Source organism: Lampetra fluviatilis, unplaced genomic scaffold (genome assembly GCF_964198595.1).
Source record: "Lampetra fluviatilis unplaced genomic scaffold, kcLamFluv1.1 SCAFFOLD_725, whole genome shotgun sequence".
NCBI lineage: Eukaryota > Metazoa > Chordata > Hyperoartia > Petromyzontiformes > Petromyzontidae > Lampetra > Lampetra fluviatilis.
In genome coordinates this window covers 20,001-41,665 of record NW_027620502.1, presented here as the reverse complement: position 1 = coordinate 41,665, position 21,665 = coordinate 20,001, and the positions used below count along the sequence as shown (strand labels likewise).

General features: G+C 52.3%; 1 protein-coding gene across 1 annotated transcript in view; it reads left to right on the top strand.

Moving 5' to 3' along the window:
- Positions 1–217: 217 nt before the first annotated feature.
- Positions 218–21,665, top strand: part of LOC144953986 (stromal interaction molecule 1-like) — a gene marked incomplete at both ends in the record, with an annotated part of 41,444 nt that continues 19,996 nt past the window's right edge. The window contains one exon of the mRNA XM_078884580.1: positions 218–482. Within this exon, the coding sequence (XP_078740706.1) occupies positions 218–482 (265 nt within the window). The remainder of the gene's footprint in view (positions 483–21,665) is intronic.

The following is a 21,665-nucleotide window of genomic DNA, read 5'->3' as shown; positions in this document are numbered from 1 at the left end:
TCATCGTCTTCTCGCCATGACCCTGTTTCCCACCACCACCACCATCGCCTCGTCTCGCTGCTGCACTAGAAGCAGCATCAGCTGCAGTAGCAGCAGCATCAGCAGCAGCATCAGCAGCAGTAGTATCAGCAGCAGTAGCAGCAGCAGCAGCATCAGCAGCAGCAGCATCAGCAGCAGCATCAGCAGCAGCAGCATCAGCAGCAGCAGCAGCTGCCGATCCGTCTCCGTCTCCGTGCCGCCGCCGCTGCTGCTGCTGCGTCTGTCTCTGTGCCTGTCTCTGTGTCTCTGTGTCGTGGCCGCCGGTGACAGCCGTAGAGACCCCTCGCTAGACAACAACAACAACAACAACAGGCAGCGACAACAACAACAACAGCAGCAGCAACAGCAACAACAGCAGCAGCAGCAGCCGTCATCGTCATCATCGTCGCCGCCGCCGCCGGCGCCTTTGAATCGAGCGACGCGATCTGGCCCGGCAGCGTTGGGTGAGACTCACAGAGACTCGTAGACACTCTCACTCATAGAGACACACACAGAGAGACACACACACGCAGAGAGACACACACACTCATAGAGACACACACAGAGAGACACACACACTCATAGAGACACACGCAGAGAGACACACACACGCAGAGAGACACACACACTCATAGAGACACACACACTCATAGAGACACACACTCACTCATAGAGACACACACTCACTCATAGAGACACACGCAGAGAGACACACACACTCATAGAGACACACACACTCATAGAGACACACACACTCATAGAGACACACACACTCATAGAGACACACACACACAGACACACACACAAACATACACTCACTCATAGAGACACACACACTCATAGAGACACACACACTCATAGAGACACACACACACAGACACACACACTCATAGAGACACACACAGAGAGACACACACACAGAGAGACACACACACTCATAGAGACACACACAGAGAGACACACACACTCATAGAGACACTCTCACTCATAGAGACACGCTCATAGAGACACACACACTCATAGAGACACACACACAGAGACACACACACTCATAGAGACACTCTCACTCATAGAGACACACACAGAGAGACACACACAGAGAGACACACACAGAGACACACACACTCATAGAGACACACACACTCATAGAGACACACACACTCATAGAGACACACACACAGAGACACACACACTCATAGAGACACACACACTCATAGAGACACACACACTCATAGAGACACACACACAGAGACACACACACTCATAGAGACACACACAGAGAGACACACACACTCATAGAGACACACACAGAGAGACACACACACTCATAGAGACACACGCAGAGAGACACACACACTCATAGAGACACACACAGAGACACACACACTCATAGAGACACACACAGAGAGACACACACACTCATAGAGACACACACAGAGACACACACACTCATAGAGACACACACAGAGAGACACACACACTCATAGAGACACACAGAGAGACACACACACTCATAGAGACACACAGAGAGACACACACACTCATAGAGACACACGCAGAGACACACACACAGAGACACACACACTCATAGAGACACACACTCATAGAGACACACACTCACTCATAGAGACACACACTCATAGAGACACACTCATAGAGACACACACACTCATAGAGACACACACAGAGAGACACACACAGAGAGACACACACAGAGAGACACACACACTCATAGAGACACACACACTCATAGAGACACACTCACTCATAGAGACACACACAGAGACACACACACAGAGACACACACAGAGACACACACAGAGAGACACACACAGAGAGACACACACACTCATAGAGACACACACACTCATAGAGACACACTCACTCATAGAGACACACACAGAGACACACACACAGAGACACACACAGAGAGACACACACACTCATAGAGACACACACAGAGAGACACACACAGAGACACACACACTCATAGAGACACACACAGAGACACACACACTCATAGAGACACACACAGAGACACACTCACTCATAGAGACACACACAGAGACACACACACTCATAGAGACACACACAGAGACACACTCACTCATAGAGACACACACACTCATAGAGACACACACACTCATAGAGACACACACAGAGACACACTCACTCATAGAGACACACACAGAGACACACTCACTCATAGAGACACACTCACTCATAGAGACACACAGAGAGACACACACACTCATAGAGACACACACACAGAGAGACACACACACTCATAGAGACACACGCAGAGAGACACACACACTCATAGAGACACACTCATAGAGACACACACAGAGAGACACACACACTCATAGAGACACACACAGAGAGACACACACTCATAGAGACACACACACTCATAGAGACACACACACTCATAGAGACACACTCACTCATAGAGACACACACAGAGAGACACACACACTCATAGAGACACACACACAGAGACACACACACTCATAGAGACACACACACTCATAGAGACACACTCACTCATAGAGACACACACAGAGAGACACACACACTCATAGAGACACACACACAGAGACACACACACTCATAGAGACACACACACTCATAGAGACACACACAGAGAGACACACACACTCATAGAGACACACACAGAGACACACACACTCATAGAGACACACGCAGAGAGACACACACACTCATAGAGACACACACAGAGAGACACACACACTCATAGAGACACACACACTCATAGAGACACACACACTCATAGAGACACACGCAGAGACACACACACTCATAGAGACACACGCAGAGACACACACACTCATAGAGACACACGCAGAGACACACACACTCATAGAGACACACACACTCATAGAGACACACACACTCATAGAGACACACACACTCATAGAGACACACGCAGAGAGACACACTCACTCATAGAGACACACACAGAGACACACACACTCATAGAGACACACACACTCATAGAGACACACTCACTCACAGAGACACACACAGAGAGACACACACACTCATAGAGACACACTCACTCATAGAGACACACACAGAGAGACACACACACTCATAGAGACACACACAGAGAGACACTCACTCATAGAGACACACGCAGAGAGACACACACACTCATAGAGACACACAGAGAGAGACACACACACTCATAGAGACACACTCATAGAGACACACACAGAGAGACACACACACTCATAGAGACACACGCAGAGAGACACACACACTCATAGACACACACACAGAGAGACACACACACTCATAGAGACACACACAGAGAGACACACACACTCATAGAGACACACACACTCATAGAGACACACACACAGAGACACACACACTCATAGAGACACACGCAGAGAGACACACACACTCATAGACACACACACAGAGAGACACACACACTCATAGAGACACACACAGAGAGACACACACACTCATAGAGACACACGCAGAGAGACACACACACTCATAGAGACACACACAGAGAGACACACACACTCATAGAGACACACACACAGAGACACACACACTCATAGAGACACACACACTCATAGAGACACACACAGAGAGACACACACACTCATAGAGACACACACACAGAGACACACACACTCATAGAGACACACGCACTCATAGAGACACACACACTCATAGAGACACACGCAGAGAGACACACACACTCATAGAGACACACACAGAGACACACACACTCATAGAGACACACACACTCATAGAGACACACTCACTCACAGAGACACACACACAGAGACACACACACTCATAGAGACACACACAGAGACACACACACTCATAGAGACACACACACTCATAGAGACACACTCACTCATAGAGACACACACAGAGAGACACACACACTCATAGAGACACACACAGAGAGACACTCACTCATAGAGACACACGCAGAGAGACACACACACTCATAGAGACACACACAGAGAGACACACACACTCATAGAGACACACACACAGAGACACACACACTCATAGAGACACACAGAGAGAGACACACACACTCATAGAGACACACTCATAGAGACACACACAGAGAGACACACACACTCATAGAGACACACACACTCATAGAGACACACACAGAGAGACACACACTCATAGAGACACACACACTCATAGAGACACACGCAGAGAGACACACACACTCATAGAGACACACACACTCATAGAGACACACACACTCATAGAGACACACACACTCATAGAGACACACACAGAGAGACACACACACTCATAGAGACACACACAGAGAGACACACACACTCATAGAGACACACTCATAGAGACACACACACTCATATAGACACACACACTCATAGAGACACACACAGAGAGACACACACAGAGAGACACACACACTCATAGAGACACACACACTCATAGAGACACACACACTCATAGAGACACACACACTCATAGAGACACACACACAGAGACACACACACTCATAGAGACACACGCAGAGAGACACACACACTCATAGAGACACACACAGAGAGACACACACACTCATAGAGACACACTCATAGAGACACACACACTCATAGAGACACACACACAGAGACACACACACTCATAGAGACACACACAGAGAGACACACACACTCATAGAGACACACACAGAGAGACACACACACTCATAGAGACACACTCATAGAGACACACACACTCATAGAGACACACTCATAGAGACACACACACAGAGACACACACACTCATAGAGACACACTCATAGAGACACACACACAGAGACACACACACTCATAGAGACACACTCATAGAGACACACACACAGAGACACACACACTCATAGAGACACACACAGAGAGACACACACAGAGAGACACACACACTCATAGAGACACACACAGAGAGACACACACACTCATAGAGACACACTCATAGAGACACACACACAGAGACACACACACTCATAGAGACACACTCATAGAGACACACACACAGAGACACACACACTCATAGAGACACACGCAGAGAGACACACACACAGAGACACACTCACTCATAGAGACACACACACTCATAGAGACACACGCAGAGAGACACACACACAGAGACACACACACTCATAGAGACACACGCAGAGAGACACACACACTCATAGAGACACACGCAGAGACACACACACAGAGACACACTCACTCATAGAGACACACACACTCATAGAGACACACGCAGAGAGACACACACACTCATAGAGACACACACAGAGAGACACACACACTCATAGAGACACACGCAGAGAGACACACACACTCATAGAGACACACACAGAGAGACACACACACTCATAGAGACACACACAGAGAGACACACACACTCATAGAGACACACGCAGAGAGACACACACACTCATAGAGACACACGCAGAGAGACACACACACAGAGACACACTCACTCATAGAGACACACACACTCATAGAGACACACGCAGAGAGACACACACACAGAGACACACACACTCATAGAGACACACGCAGAGAGACACACACACTCATAGAGACACACGCAGAGAGACACACACACTCATAGAGACACACACACTCATAGAGACACACACACTCATAGAGACACACACACTCATAGAGACACACTCACTCATAGAGACACACACACTCATAGAGACACACTCACTCATAGAGACACACACACTCATAGAGACACACTCATAGAGACACACACACTCATAGAGACACACACACAGAGACACACTCACTCATAGAGACACACGCAGAGAGACACACACACTCATAGAGACACACACAGAGAGACACACACAGAGAGACACACACACACAGACACACTCACTCATAGAGACACACTCATAGAGACACACACACTCATAGAGACACACACAGAGAGACACACACACTCATAGAGACACACACAGAGAGACACTCACTCATAGAGACACACACACTCATAGAGACACACTCACTCATAGAGACACACACACTCATAGAGACACACTCATAGAGACACACACACTCATAGAGACACACACACAGAGACACACTCACTCATAGAGACACACGCAGAGAGACACACACACTCATAGAGACACACACAGAGAGACACACACAGAGAGACACACACACACAGACACACTCACTCATAGAGACACACGCAGAGAGACACACACACTCATAGAGACACACACAGAGAGACACACACACAGAGACACACACACTCATAGAGACACACGCAGAGAGACACACACACTCATAGAGACACACGCAGAGAGACACACACAGAGAGACACACACACTCATAGACACACACACTCATAGAGACACACTCACTCATAGAGACACACGCAGAGACACACACAGAGACACACACACTCATAGAGACACACACAGAGAGACACACACACTCATAGAGACACACACACTCATAGAGACACACACAGAGAGACACACACACACAGAGAGACACACACAGAGAGACACACACACACAGAGAGACACACACACTCATAGAGACACACGCAGAGAGACACACACACTCATAGAGACACACACACTCATAGAGACACACTCACTCATAGAGACACACGCAGAGAGACACACACACTCATAGAGACACACGCAGAGAGACACACACACTCATAGAGACACACGCAGAGAGACACACACACTCATAGAGACACACACACTCATAGAGACACACACACTCATAGAGACACACACACAGAGACACACACAGAGAGACACACACAGAGAGACACACACACTCATAGAGACACACACACTCATAGAGACACACACACTCATAGAGACACACACAGAGAGACACACACAGAGACACACACACTCATAGAGACACACACACACACAGAGACACACACACTCATAGAGACACACGCAGAGAGACACACACACTCATAGAGACACACACACTCATAGAGACACACACACAGAGAGACACACACACAGAGACACACACACTCATAGAGACACACACAGAGACACACACACACTCATAGAGACACACACACAGAGACACACACACTCATAGAGACACACGCAGAGAGACACACACAGAGACACACACACACTCATAGAGACACACGCAGAGAGACACACACAGAGACACACACACACTCATAGAGACACACGCAGAGAGACACACACACTCATAGAGACACACGCAGAGAGACACACACAGAGAGACACACACAGAGAGACACACACACAGAGACACACACAGAGACACACACACACTCATAGAGACACACACAGAGAGACACACACAGAGAGACACACACAGAGAGACACACACACTCATAGAGACACACGCAGAGAGACACACACAGAGACACACACAGAGAGACACACACACTCATAGAGACACACACAGAGAGACACACACGCAGAGAGACACACACACTCATAGAGACACACGCAGAGAGACACACGCAGAGAGACACACACACTCATAGAGACACACACAGAGACACACTCACTCATAGAGACACACACACTCATAGAGACACACTCACTCATAGAGACACACACAGAGAGACACACACAGAGAGACACACACACTCATAGAGACACACGCAGAGAGACACACACACTCATAGAGACACACTCAGAGAGACACACACACACATAGAGACACACACACTCATAGAGACACACTCACTCATAGAGACACACACACAGAGACACACACTCACTCATAGAGACACACGCAGAGAGACACACACACTCATAGAGACACACACAGAGAGACACACACACTCATAGAGACACACACAGAGAGACACACACACTCATAGAGACACACACAGAGAGACACACACACAGAGAGACACACACAGAGACACACACACAGAGAGACACACACAGAGACACACACACTCATAGAGACACACACACTCATAGAGACACACACAGAGACACACACACACTCATAGAGACACACACAGAGACACACACACAGAGAGACACACACACTCATAGAGACACACACAGAGAGACACACACACAGAGAGACACACACAGAGACACACACACAGAGAGACACACACAGAGACACACACACTCATAGAGACACACACACTCATAGAGACACACACAGAGAGACACACACACTCATAGAGACACACGCAGAGAGACACACACACTCATAGAGACACACACAGAGAGACACACACACTCATAGAGACACACACACTCATAGAGACACACACACTCATAGAGACACACACAGAGAGACACACACACTCATAGAGACACACACAGAGAGACACACACAGAGAGACACACACAGAGAGACACACACACTCATAGAGACACACACACAGAGACACACACACTCATAGAGACACACACAGAGACACACACACACACAGAGACACACACACAGAGACACACTCACTCATAGAGACACACTCACTCATAGAGACACACGCAGAGAGACACACACACTCATAGAGACACACACAGAGAGACACACACACAGAGACACACTCACTCATAGAGACACACACAGAGAGACACACACACTCATAGAGACACACACAGAGACACACACACTCATAGAGACACACACAGAGAGACACACTCACTCATAGAGACACACACAGAGAGACACACACACTCATAGAGACACACACAGAGAGACACACACACTCATAGAGACACACACAGAGACACACTCACTCATAGAGACACACACACTCATAGAGACACACACACAGAGACACACACACTCATAGAGACACACACACAGAGACACACACACAGAGACACACTCACTCATAGAGACACACTCATAGAGACACACACACTCATAGAGACACACACACAGAGACACACACACTCATAGAGACACACACACTCATAGAGACACACACACAGAGACACACACACTCATAGAGACACACACACAGAGACACACACACAGAGACACACTCACTCATAGAGACACACACAGAGAGACACACTCACTCATAGAGACACACGCAGAGAGACACACACACTCATAGAGACACACACACTCATAGAGACACACACACAGAGACACACTCACTCATAGAGACACACTCATAGAGACACACACACTCATAGAGACACTCTCACTCATAGAGACACACACAGAGAGACACTCTCACTCATAGAGACACACACAGAGAGACACACACAGAGAGACACACACACTCATAGAGACTCGTAGACACTCTCACTCATAGAGACACACACAGAGAGACACACACACTCATAGAGACACACACACTCATAGAGACACACGCAGAGAGACACACTCACTCATAGAGACACACGCAGAGAGACACACTCACTCATAGAGACACACACAGAGAGACACACTCACTCATAGAGACACACGCAGAGAGACACACACTCATAGAGACACACGCAGAGAGACACACACACTCATAGAGACACACACAGAGAGACACACACACTCATAGAGACACACGCAGAGAGACACACACACTCATAGAGACACACACAGAGAGACACACACACTCATAGAGACACACGCAGAGAGACACACGCAGAGAGACACACACACTCATAGAGACACACACAGAGAGACACACACACTCATAGAGACACACACACTCATAGAGACACACACACTCATAGAGACACACACACTCATAGAGACACACACACTCATAGAGACACACTCACTCATAGAGACACACACAGAGAGACACACACAGAGAGACACACTCACTCATAGAGACACACACAGAGAGACACACACACTCATAGAGACACACGCAGAGAGACACACACAGAGAGACACACACAGAGAGACACACACACTCATAGAGACACACACACAGAGACACACACACTCATAGAGACACACACAGAGAGACACACACACTCATAGAGACACACACAGAGAGACACACACACTCATAGAGACACACTCACTCATAGAGACACTCACAGAGAGACACACACACTCATAGAGACACACACAGAGAGACACACACACAGAGACACACACACAAACATACACTCACTCATAGAGACACACACACTCATAGAGACACACACATAGAGACACACACACACACTCATAGAGACACACACACAGAGACACACTCACTCATAGAGACACACACACAGAGACACACACACTCATAGAGACACACACAGAGAGACACACACAGAGAGACACACACACAAACATACACTCACTCATAGAGACACACACACATAGTCATACACACACTCATAGAGACACACACACACACTCATAGAGACACACACACATAGTCATACACACACTCATAGAGACACACACACACTCATACACTCACTCATAGAGACACACTCATAGAGACACACATTCATAGACACACACTCACAGAGACACACTCATAGACATACATACTCATAGAGACACACTCATAGACATACACACACAGACATACACACATAGACACTGACTCATAGAAACATACTCATAGAGACACATTCATAGACACACACTCACAGAGACACACTCATAGACATACACACATAGAGACACACTCACAGAGACTCATAGACACACATATAGACACACAGACACACACACACACAGACACGTGTACACACACACACAGACTCACACACACACAGACTCACACACACACGTGTACACAGACACAGACTCACACACACACAGACACAGACATACACACACACACAGACACGTGTACACACACACACAGACTCACACACACACACAGAGACTCACACACACACAGACACACACAGACACACACACACAGACACGTGTACACACACACAGACACGTGTACACACACAGACTCACACACAGACACAGACACACACACAGACACGTGTACACACACACACACAGACACGTGTATACACACACACACACACAGACACGTGTACACACACACAGACACGTGTACACACACACAGACACACACACACATACTCACACACACACACAGACACGTGTACACACACACAGACTCACACACACACGTGTACACAGACACAGACTCACACACACACAGACACAGACATACACACACACAGACACGTGTACACACACACACAGACTCACACACACACACAGAGACTCACACACACACGTGTACACAGACACAGACTCACACACACACAGACACAGACATACACACACACAGACACGTGTACACACACACACACAGACTCACACACACACACACACAGAGACTCACACACACACATACACACACACAGACTCACACACACACAGACACGTGTACACACACACACACACAGACACGTGTACACACACACACACAGACACGCACACACAGACACACACACACAGACACGTGTACACACACACACACAGACACGTGTACACACACACAGACACACAGACACACACACAGACACACACACACAGACACGTGTACACACACACACACACAGACACGTGTACACACACACACAGACACACAGACACACACACACACAGACACACACACACAGACACACAGACACACACACACACAGACACACACACACAGACACACAGACACACACACAGACACACACACACACAGACACGTGTACACACACACACACACAGACACACAGACACACACACAGACACACACACACACAGACACGTGTACACACACACACACAGACACACACACACACAGACACACACACACAGACACACACACACACACGTGTACACACACACAGACACGTGTACACACACACACACAGACACGTGTATACACACACACACAGACACGTGTACACACACACACACACAAAGAGACACACACACAGCATGTACACACACACACGTGTGCACACACACACAGACACGTGTACACACACACACAGACACGTGTACACACACACAGAGACACACACACACACACATACTCACACACACACACAGACACTCACACACACACACACAGACACTCACACACACACAGACTCACACACACACACTTAGACACGTGTGCACACACACAGAGACTCACACACACACACAGATACTCACACACACACACAGAGACTCACACACACACAGACTCGTGTACACACACACACAGACACACACAGACACACACAGACACGTGTACACACACACACACAGACTCACACACACACACAGACACGTGTACACACACACACAGACACGTGTACACAAACACACACACAGACTCACACACAGACACGTGTACACACACACACAGAATCACACACACACACAGACACACACAGACACGTGTACACACACACACAGACACACACAGACACGTGTACACACACACACAGACACGTGTACACACACACACAGACTCACACACACACAGACACGTGTACACACACACACAGAATCACACACACACACAGACACACACAGACACGTGTACACACACACACACACAGAATCACACACACACAGACACGTGTACACACACACACAGACACACACAGACACGTGTACACACACACACAGACACGTGTACACACACACACACACAGACTCACACACACACAGACACGTGTACACACACACACACACACAGACTCACACACACACAGACACGTATACACACACACACACAGAATCACACACACACACAGACACACACAGATACGTGTACACACACACACAGAATCACACACACAGACACACACAGACACGTGTACACACACACACAGACACACACAGACACGTGTACACACACACACAGACACGTGTACACACACACACACACAGACTCACACACACACACAGACACGTGTACACACACACACACAGACTCACACACACACACAGACACGTGTACACACACACACACACACAGAATCACACACAGACACACACAGACACGTGTACACACACACACAGACACGTGTACACACACACACAAAAGTGCTTCAGCAGGATTTGATGGTTCAGCCGGTTTGACTTGTCTGGGTGGCACAGCTGGTCTGGGTGGTACAGCTGGTCTGGGTGGTACAGCTGGTGGGAGTGGTCTGGGTGGCACAGCTGGTCTGGGTGGTACAGCTGGTGGGAGTGGTCTGGGTGGCACAGCTGGTCTGGGTGGTACAGCTGGTCTGGGTGGTACAGCTGGTGGGAGTGGTCTGGGTGGCACAGCTGGTCTGGGTGGTACAGCTGGTCTGGGTGGTACAGCTGGTGGGAGTGGTCTGGGTGGTACAGCTGGTCTGGGTGGTACAGCTGGTGGGAGTGGTCTGGGTGGTACAGCTGGTCTGGGTGGTACAGCTGGTGGGAGTGGTCTGGGTGGTACAGCTGGTCTGGGTGGTACAGCTGGTGGGAGTGGTCTGGGTGGTACAGCTGGTCTGGGTGGTACAACTGGTCTGGGTGGTACAGCTGGTGGGAGTGGTCTGGGTGGTACAGCTGGTCTGGGTGGTACAGCTGGTCTGGGTGGTACAGCTGGTGGGAGTGGTCTGGGTGGTACAGCTGGTCTGGGTGGTACAGCTGGTGGGAGTGGTCTGGGTGGTACAGCTGGTCTGGGTGGTACAACTGGTCTGGGTGGTACAGCTGGTCTGGGTGGTACAGCTGGTCTGGGTGGTACAGCTGGTGGGAGTGGTCTGGGTGGTACAGCTGGTCTGGGTGGTACAGCTGGTCTGGGTGGTACAGCTGGTCTGGGTGGTACAGCTGGTGGGAGTGGTCTGGGTGGTACAGCTGGCCTGGGTGGTACAGCTGGTCTGGGTGGCACAGCTGGTGAGGGTGGTACAGCTGGTCTGGGTGGTACAGCTGGTCTGGGTGGTACAGCTGGTCTGGGTGGCACAGCTGGTCTGGGTGGCACAGCTGGTCTGGGTGGTACAGCTGGTCTGGGTGGTACAGCTGGTCTGGGTGGTACAGCTGGTCTGGGTGGTACAGCTGGTCTGGGTGGTACAGCTGGTCTGGGTGGCACAGCTGGTCTGGGTGGTACAGCTGGTCTGGGTGGCACAGCTGGTCTGGGTGGTACAGCTGGTCTGGGTGGTACAGCTGGTCTGGGTGGCACAGCTGGTCTGGGTGGTACAGCTGGTCTGGGTGGCACAGCTGGTCTGGGTGGCACAGCTGGTCTGGGTGGTACAGCTGGTGAGGGTGGTACAGCTGGTCTGGGTGGCACAGCTGGTCTGGGTGGTGCAGCTGGTCTGGGTGGCACAGCTGGTCTGGGTGGTACAGCTGGTCTGGGTGGCACAGCTGGTGAGGGTGGTACAGCTGGTCTGGGTGGTACAGCTGGTCTGGGTGGTACAGCTGGTCTGGGTGGCACAGCTGGTCTGGGTGGTACAGCTGGTCTGGGTGGTGCAGCTGGTCTGGGTGGCACAGCTGGTCTGGGTGGCACAGCTGGTCTGGGTGGTGCAGCTGGTCTGGGTGGCGCAGCTGGTCTGGGTGGTACAGCTGGTCTGGGTGGTACAGCTGGTCTAGGTGGCACAGCTGGTCTGGGTGGTACAGCTGGTCTGGGTGATGCAGCTGGTCTGGGTGGTACAGCTGGTCTGGGTGGTACAGCTGGTCTTGGTGGTGCAGCTGGTCTGGGTGGCATAGCTGGTTTGGGTGGCGCAGCTGGTCTGGGTGGTACAGCTGGTGGGGGTGGCACAGCTGGTCTGGGTGGCACAGCTTGTCTGGGTGGCACAGCTTGTCTGGGTGGCACAGCTGGTCTGGGTGGTGCAGCTGGTCTGGGTGGTGCAGCTGGTCTGGGTGGCGCAGCTGGTCTGGGTGGCGCAGCTGGTCTGGGTGGTACAGCTGGTCTGGGTGGCACAGCTGGTCTGGGTGGCACAGCTGGTCTGGGTGGCACAGCTGGTCTGGGTGGCACAGCTGGTCTGGGTGGTACAGCTGGTCTGGGTGGTGCAGCTGGTCTGGGTGGTGCAGCTGGTCTGGGTGGTGCAGCTGGTCTGGGTGGTACAGCTGGTCTGGGTGGTGCAGCTGGGCTGGGTGGTACAGCTGGTCTGGGTGGCACAGCTGGTCTGGGTGGCACAGCTGGTCTGGGTGGTACAGCTGGTCTGGGTGGCACAGCTGGTCTGGGTGGCGCAGCTGGTCTGGGTGGTGCAGCTGGTCTGGGTGGCACAGCTGGTCTGGGTGGCACAGCTGGTCTGGGTGGCACAGCTGGTCTGGGTGGTACAGCTGGTCTGGGTGGCACAGCTGGTCTGGGTGGCGCAGCTGGTCTGGGTGGTGCAGCTGGTCTGGGTGGCGCAGCTGGTCTGGGTGGCACAGCTGGTCTGGGTGGCACAGCTGGTCTGGGTGGTACAGCTGGTCTGGGTGGCACAGCTGGTCTGGGTGGCGCAGCTGGTCTGGGTGGTGCAGCTGGTCTGGGTGGCACAGCTGGTCTGGGTGGCACAGCTGGTCTGGGTGGTACAGCTGGTCTGGGTGGCGCAGCTGGTCTGGGTGGTACAGCTGGTCTGGGTGATGCAGCTGGTCTGGGTGGTACAGCTGGTCTGGGTGGCGCAGCTGGTCTGGGTGGCACAGCTGGTCTGGGTGGCACAGCTTGTCTGGGTGGCACAGCTTGTCTGGGTGGCACAGCTGGTCTGGGTGGCGCAGCTGGTCTGGGTGGCACAGCTGGTCTGGGTGGCGCAGCTGGTCTGGGTGGCGCAGCTGGTCTGGGTGGCGCAGCTGGTCTGGGTGGCGCAGCTGGTCTGGGTGGCGCAGCTGGTCTGGGTGGTACAGCTGGTCTGGGTGGTTGTGGTCGTGGTTGTGTCAATGGTTGTGGTCGTGGTTGTGGTTGTGTCCGTGGTTGTGGTTGTGTCAATGGTTGTGGTCGTGGTCGTGGTTGTGGTCGTGGTTGTGGTTTTGGTCGTGGTTGTGGTCGTGGCCGTGGTTGTGGTCGTGGTTGTGGTCGTGGTTGTGGCCGTGGTTGTGGTTGTGGTCGTGGTTGTGGTCGTGGTTGTGTCAATGGTTGTGGTCGTGGTTGTGGTCGTGGTCGTGGTTGTGGTCGTGGTCGTGGTTGTGTCAATGGTTGTGGTCGTGGTTGTGGCCGTGGTCGTGGTTGTGGCCGTGGTCGTGGTTGTGGTCGTGGTTGTGGCCGTGGTCGTGGTTGTGGCCGTGGTCGTGGTTGTGGTCGTGGTTGTGGTCGTGGTTGTGTCAATGGTTGTGGTCGTGGTTGTGGTCGTGGTCGTGGTTGTGGTCGTGGTCGTGGTTGTGGTCGTGGTCGTGGTCGTGGTTGTGGTCGTGGTCGTGGTTGTGTCAATGGTTGTGGTCGTGGTTGTGGTTTTGGTCGTGGTTGTGGTCGTGGCCGTGGTTGTGGTCGTGGTTGTGGTCGTGGTTGTGGCCGTGGTTGTGGTTGTGGTCGTGGTTGTGGTCGTGGTTGTGGCCGTGGTCGTGGTTGTGGCCGTGGTCGTGGTTGTGGTCGTGGCCGTGGTTGTGGTCGTGGTTGTGGCCGTGGTCGTGGTTGTGGCCGTGGTTGTGTCAATGGTTGTGGCCGTGGTTGTGGTTGTGGTCGTGGTTGTGGCCGTGGTTGTGTCCGTGGTTGTGTCCGTGGTTGTGGTCGTGGCCGTGGTTGTGGTTGTAGCCGTGGTTGTGTCAATGGTCGTGGTTGTGGTTGTGGTCGTGGTTGTGGCCGTGGTTGTGTCCGTGGTTGTGTCCGTGGTTGTGGTCGTGGTCGTGGCCGTGGTTGTGGTTGTAGCCGTGGTTGTGTCAATGGTCGTGGTTGTGGTCGTGGTTGTGGTTGTGTCCGTGGTTGTGGCCGTGGTTGTGGCCGTGGTTGTGTCCGTGGTTGTGGCCGTGGTTGTGGTCGTGGTTGTGGTTGTGGCCGTGGTTGTGTCCGTGGTTGTGGCCGCACCCTGCCCAGCCCAAATCGGTGACACGTGGGAAGATTTGACGGCGTCGCTGCTGGCCCCGCGTGTGACGTCGGCAGTTCCGTGCGAGGGGTGTGGAGCGAAACGTCGCCCTAGGGGGGAGAGAGACAAAGGCGGCCGGGCGTGGTGGTGCTCACCACACCACCACCACTCCACCACCACACCACCACCACCACACCACCACCACCACCACACCACCACCACTCCCTCTGAGCCACGGTGCCGGTAGCCTTCATAGGCAGCGCCGCTGCTGCTGCTGCTACTCGCTAACAGCACTTGCCCCTACAGCCTGCTAGAGGCTACCTGGAGTGGCTTTGTCTTTGGTAGTTTAATGGTGGTTGTGGTGGTTGTGGTGGTTGTGGTTGTGATGGTGGTGGTGGTGGTTGTGATGGTGGTGGTGGTTGTGATGGTGGTGGTGGTTGTGATGGTGGTGGTTGTGATGGTGGTGGTGGTTGTGATGGTGGTGGTGGTTGTGATGGTGGTTGTGATGGTGGTGGTGGTTGTGATGGTGGTGGTTGTGATGGTAGTGGTGGTGGTGATGGTGGTGGTTGTGATGGTAGTGGTAGTGGTGGTGATGGTGGTGGTTGTGATGTTAGTGGTGGGGATGGTAGTGGTGATGGTAGTGGTGGTGATGGTAGTGGTGGTGGTGATGGTAGTGGTGGTGGTAGTGATGGTAGTGGTAGTGATGGTAGTGGTAGTGGTGGTGATGGTGGTTGTGATGGTGGTGGTTGTGGTTGTGGTTGTGATGGTGGTGGTTGTGGTTGTGATGGTGATGGTTGTGGTTGTGATGGTGGTGGTGCCGGTCACACTACACCCCCACTCTGTGTGTGTGTGTGTCACTGTGTGTGTCACTGTGTGTGTGTCACTGTGTGTGTGTCACTGTGTGTGTCACTGTGTGTGTGTGTCACTGTGTGTGTGTCACTGTGTGTGTGTCACTGTGTGTGTGTCACTGTGTGTGTGTCACTGTGTGTGTGTCACTGAGTGTGTCACTGTGTGTGTGTGTCACTGTGTGTGTGTGTCACTGTGTGTGTCACTGTGTGTGTGTCACTGTGTGTGTGTCACTGTGTGTGTGTCACTGTGTGTGTCACTGTGTGTGTGTCACTGAGTGTGTCACTGTGTGTGTGTCACTGTGTGTGTGTGTCACTGTGTGTGTCACTGTGTGTGTGAGTCACTGTGTGTGTGTCACTGTGTGTGTGAGTCACTGTGTGTGTGTCACTGTGTGTGTGTCACTGTGTGTGTGTGTCACTGTGTGTGTCACTGTGTGTGTGTCACTGTGTGTGTGTCACTGTGTGTGTGAGTCACTGTGTGTGTGTCACTGTGTGTGTGTCACTGTGTGTGTGTGTCACAGTGCCGGTAGCCTTCATAGGCGCTGCTGCTACTGATGCTTACAGCCACTTGGCCTACAGTCTGCTAAGGTCACACGGGGGGTAGCTTTGTATTTAGCTTTGTATTTGCGTGAGTCAAACATTGGCAGGCATAGGGACTCACCCACTCGCTCACCCACTCGCTCACTCACACACTCACACACTCACTCACTAACACACCCACTCACCCACTCACTCACCCACTCACTCACCCACTCGCTCACTCGCCAACTCATTCACCCACCCACTCACCCACTCACTCACCCACTCACTCACCCACTCGCTCACTCGCCAACTCATTCACCCACCCACTCACCCACTTACTCACCCACTCACCCACCCACTCACCCACTCACTCACCCACTCACACACTCACTCAGCCACTTACTCAGCCACTCACTCACTCACACACTCACACACTCACTCATTCACTCGCTCACTCACCCACTCACACACTCACCGACTCACCCACCCACTCACTCACCCACTCACTCACCCTCTCACACACTCACTCACTCACACACCCACTCGCTCACTCGCCAACTCATTCACCCACCCACTCACCCACTCACTCACCCACTCACACACTCACTCACACACTCACTCAGCCACTTACTCAGCCACTCACTCACTCACACACTCACACACTCACTCATTCACTCGCTCGCTCACCCACTCACTCACCCACTCACTCACCCACTCACCCACTCACTCACACACTCACTCAGCCACTTACTCAGCCACTCACTCACTCACCCACTCACTCACCCACTCACTCACCCACTCACACACTCACTCACACACTCACACACTCACTCATTCACTCGCTCACTCACCCACTCACACACTCACCGACTCACCCACCCACTCACTCACCCACTCACTCACCCACTCACTCACCCACTCACTCACCCACTCACACACTCACTCACACACTCACTCAGCCACTTACTCAGCCACTCACTCACTCACACACTCACACACTCACTCATTCACTCGCTCACTCACCCACTCACACACTCACCCACTCACACACTCACCGACTCACCCACCCACTCACTCACCCACTCACCCACTCACCCACTCACTCACTCACTCACCCACTCGCTCACCCACTCACACACTCACCGACTCACCCACCCACTCACCCACTCACTCACACACCCACTCGCTCACCCACTCACCAACTCACTCACCAACTCACTCACCCACTCGCTCACCCACTCGCTCACTCACTCGCTCACCCACCCACTCGCTCACTCACTCGCTCACCCACCCACTCACCCACTCACTCACTCACTCACACACTCACACACTCACTCATTCACTCGCTCACTCACCCAATCACACACTCACCGACTCACCCACCCACTCACTCACCCACTCGCTCACCCACTCACCGACTCACCCACCCACTCACTAACACACCCACTCGCTCACCCACTCACCAACTCACTCACCAACTCACTCACCCACTCGCTCACCCACTCGCTCACCCACTCGCTCACCCACCCACTCACCCACTCACTCACCCACTCACTCACCCACTCACACACTCACTCACACACTCACTCAGCCACTTACTCAGCCACTCACTCACTCACACACTCACCGACTCACCCACTCACCCACTCACTCACCCACCCACCCACCCACTCACCCACCCACTCACCCACTCACCCACCCACTCACCCACTCACCCACCCACTCACCCACCCACTCACCCACTCACTGACTCACTCACCCACTCACCCACTCACTCAGCCACTCACCCACTCACTCACTCACCCACTCACCCACTCACTCACCCACTCACCCACCCACTCACTCACTCAGCCACTCACCCACTCACTCACTCACCCACTCACTCACCCACTCACTCACTCACCCACTCACCCCACATGCTGTGTATGATACTTGATACTGAGCTGTCTGTCACGTGATCTGTCAGTGCCACGTGATCCCTCGCCACAGAATCGGGGCATCGCCACCACCACAATCACCACCACAACCACCACCACCACCATCACAACCACCATCACAACCACCACCATTACCACCACCATCACAACCACCACCACCACCATCACCATCACAACCACCATCACAACCACCACCATTACCACCACCATCACAACCACCACCACCACCACCATCACAACCACCATCACAACCACCATCACAACCACCACAATTACCACCACCATCACAACCACAACCACCACCACCATCACAATCACAACCACCACCACCATCACCATCACAACCACCATCACAACCACCATCACAACCACCACCATTACCACCACCATCACAACCACAACCACCACCACCATCACAATCACAACCACCACCACCATCACAACCATCACAACTTCCACCACCATCACCACCACCATCACAACCACCATTACCACCATCACAACCACCATCACCACCACCATCACAACCACCACCACCACCACCATCACAACCACCACCACCATCACAATCACAACCACCACCACCATCACAACCATCACAACTTCCACCACCATCACCACCACCATCACAACCACCACCACCACCATCACAACCACCACCATCACAACCATCACCACCACCATCACAACCACAACCACCACCATCACAACGACAACTACCACAACCATCACCATCACCACCATCACCACCACCATCACAACCACCACCATCACAACCACCACCATCATCACAACCACCACCATCACAACCACCACCACCATCACAACCACAACCACCACCATCACAACGACAACTACCACAACTATCACCATCACCACCACCACCATCACAACCACCACCCCCACAACCATCACAACCACCACCATCACCACCACCACCACCACCATTAAACACCAAAGACAAAGCTACCCCAGGTAGCCTCTAGCAGGCTGTAGGGGCAAGTGCTGTTAGCGAGTAGCAGCAGCAGCAGCGGCGCTGCCTATGAAGGCTACCGGCACTGTGGCTCAGAGGGAGTGGTGGTGGTGTGGTGGTGGTGTGGTGGTGGTGGTGTGGTGGTGGTGTGGTGGTGGTGGTGGTGTGGTGGTGGTGTGGTGAGCACCACCACGCCCGGCCGCCTTTGTCTCTCTCCCCTCCCTCCCCCCCTCAGTGACAGCTGAGAGGATTGTCTGAACAACGAGAACCCCGTGGTGTCTCTCCCCTAGGTGGTGGTGGTGGTTGTGGTGGTTGTGGTGGTTGTGGTGGTTGTAGTGCTGGTGGTGATGGTGGTTGTGGTGGTTGTGGTGGTTGTGGTGGTTGTAGTGCTGGTGGTTGTGGTGGTTGTAGTGCTGGTGGTGATGGTGGTTGTGGTGATGGTGATGGTGATGATGGTGGTGGTGGTGGTGGTTGTGGTGGTTGTGGTGGTTGTGGTGGT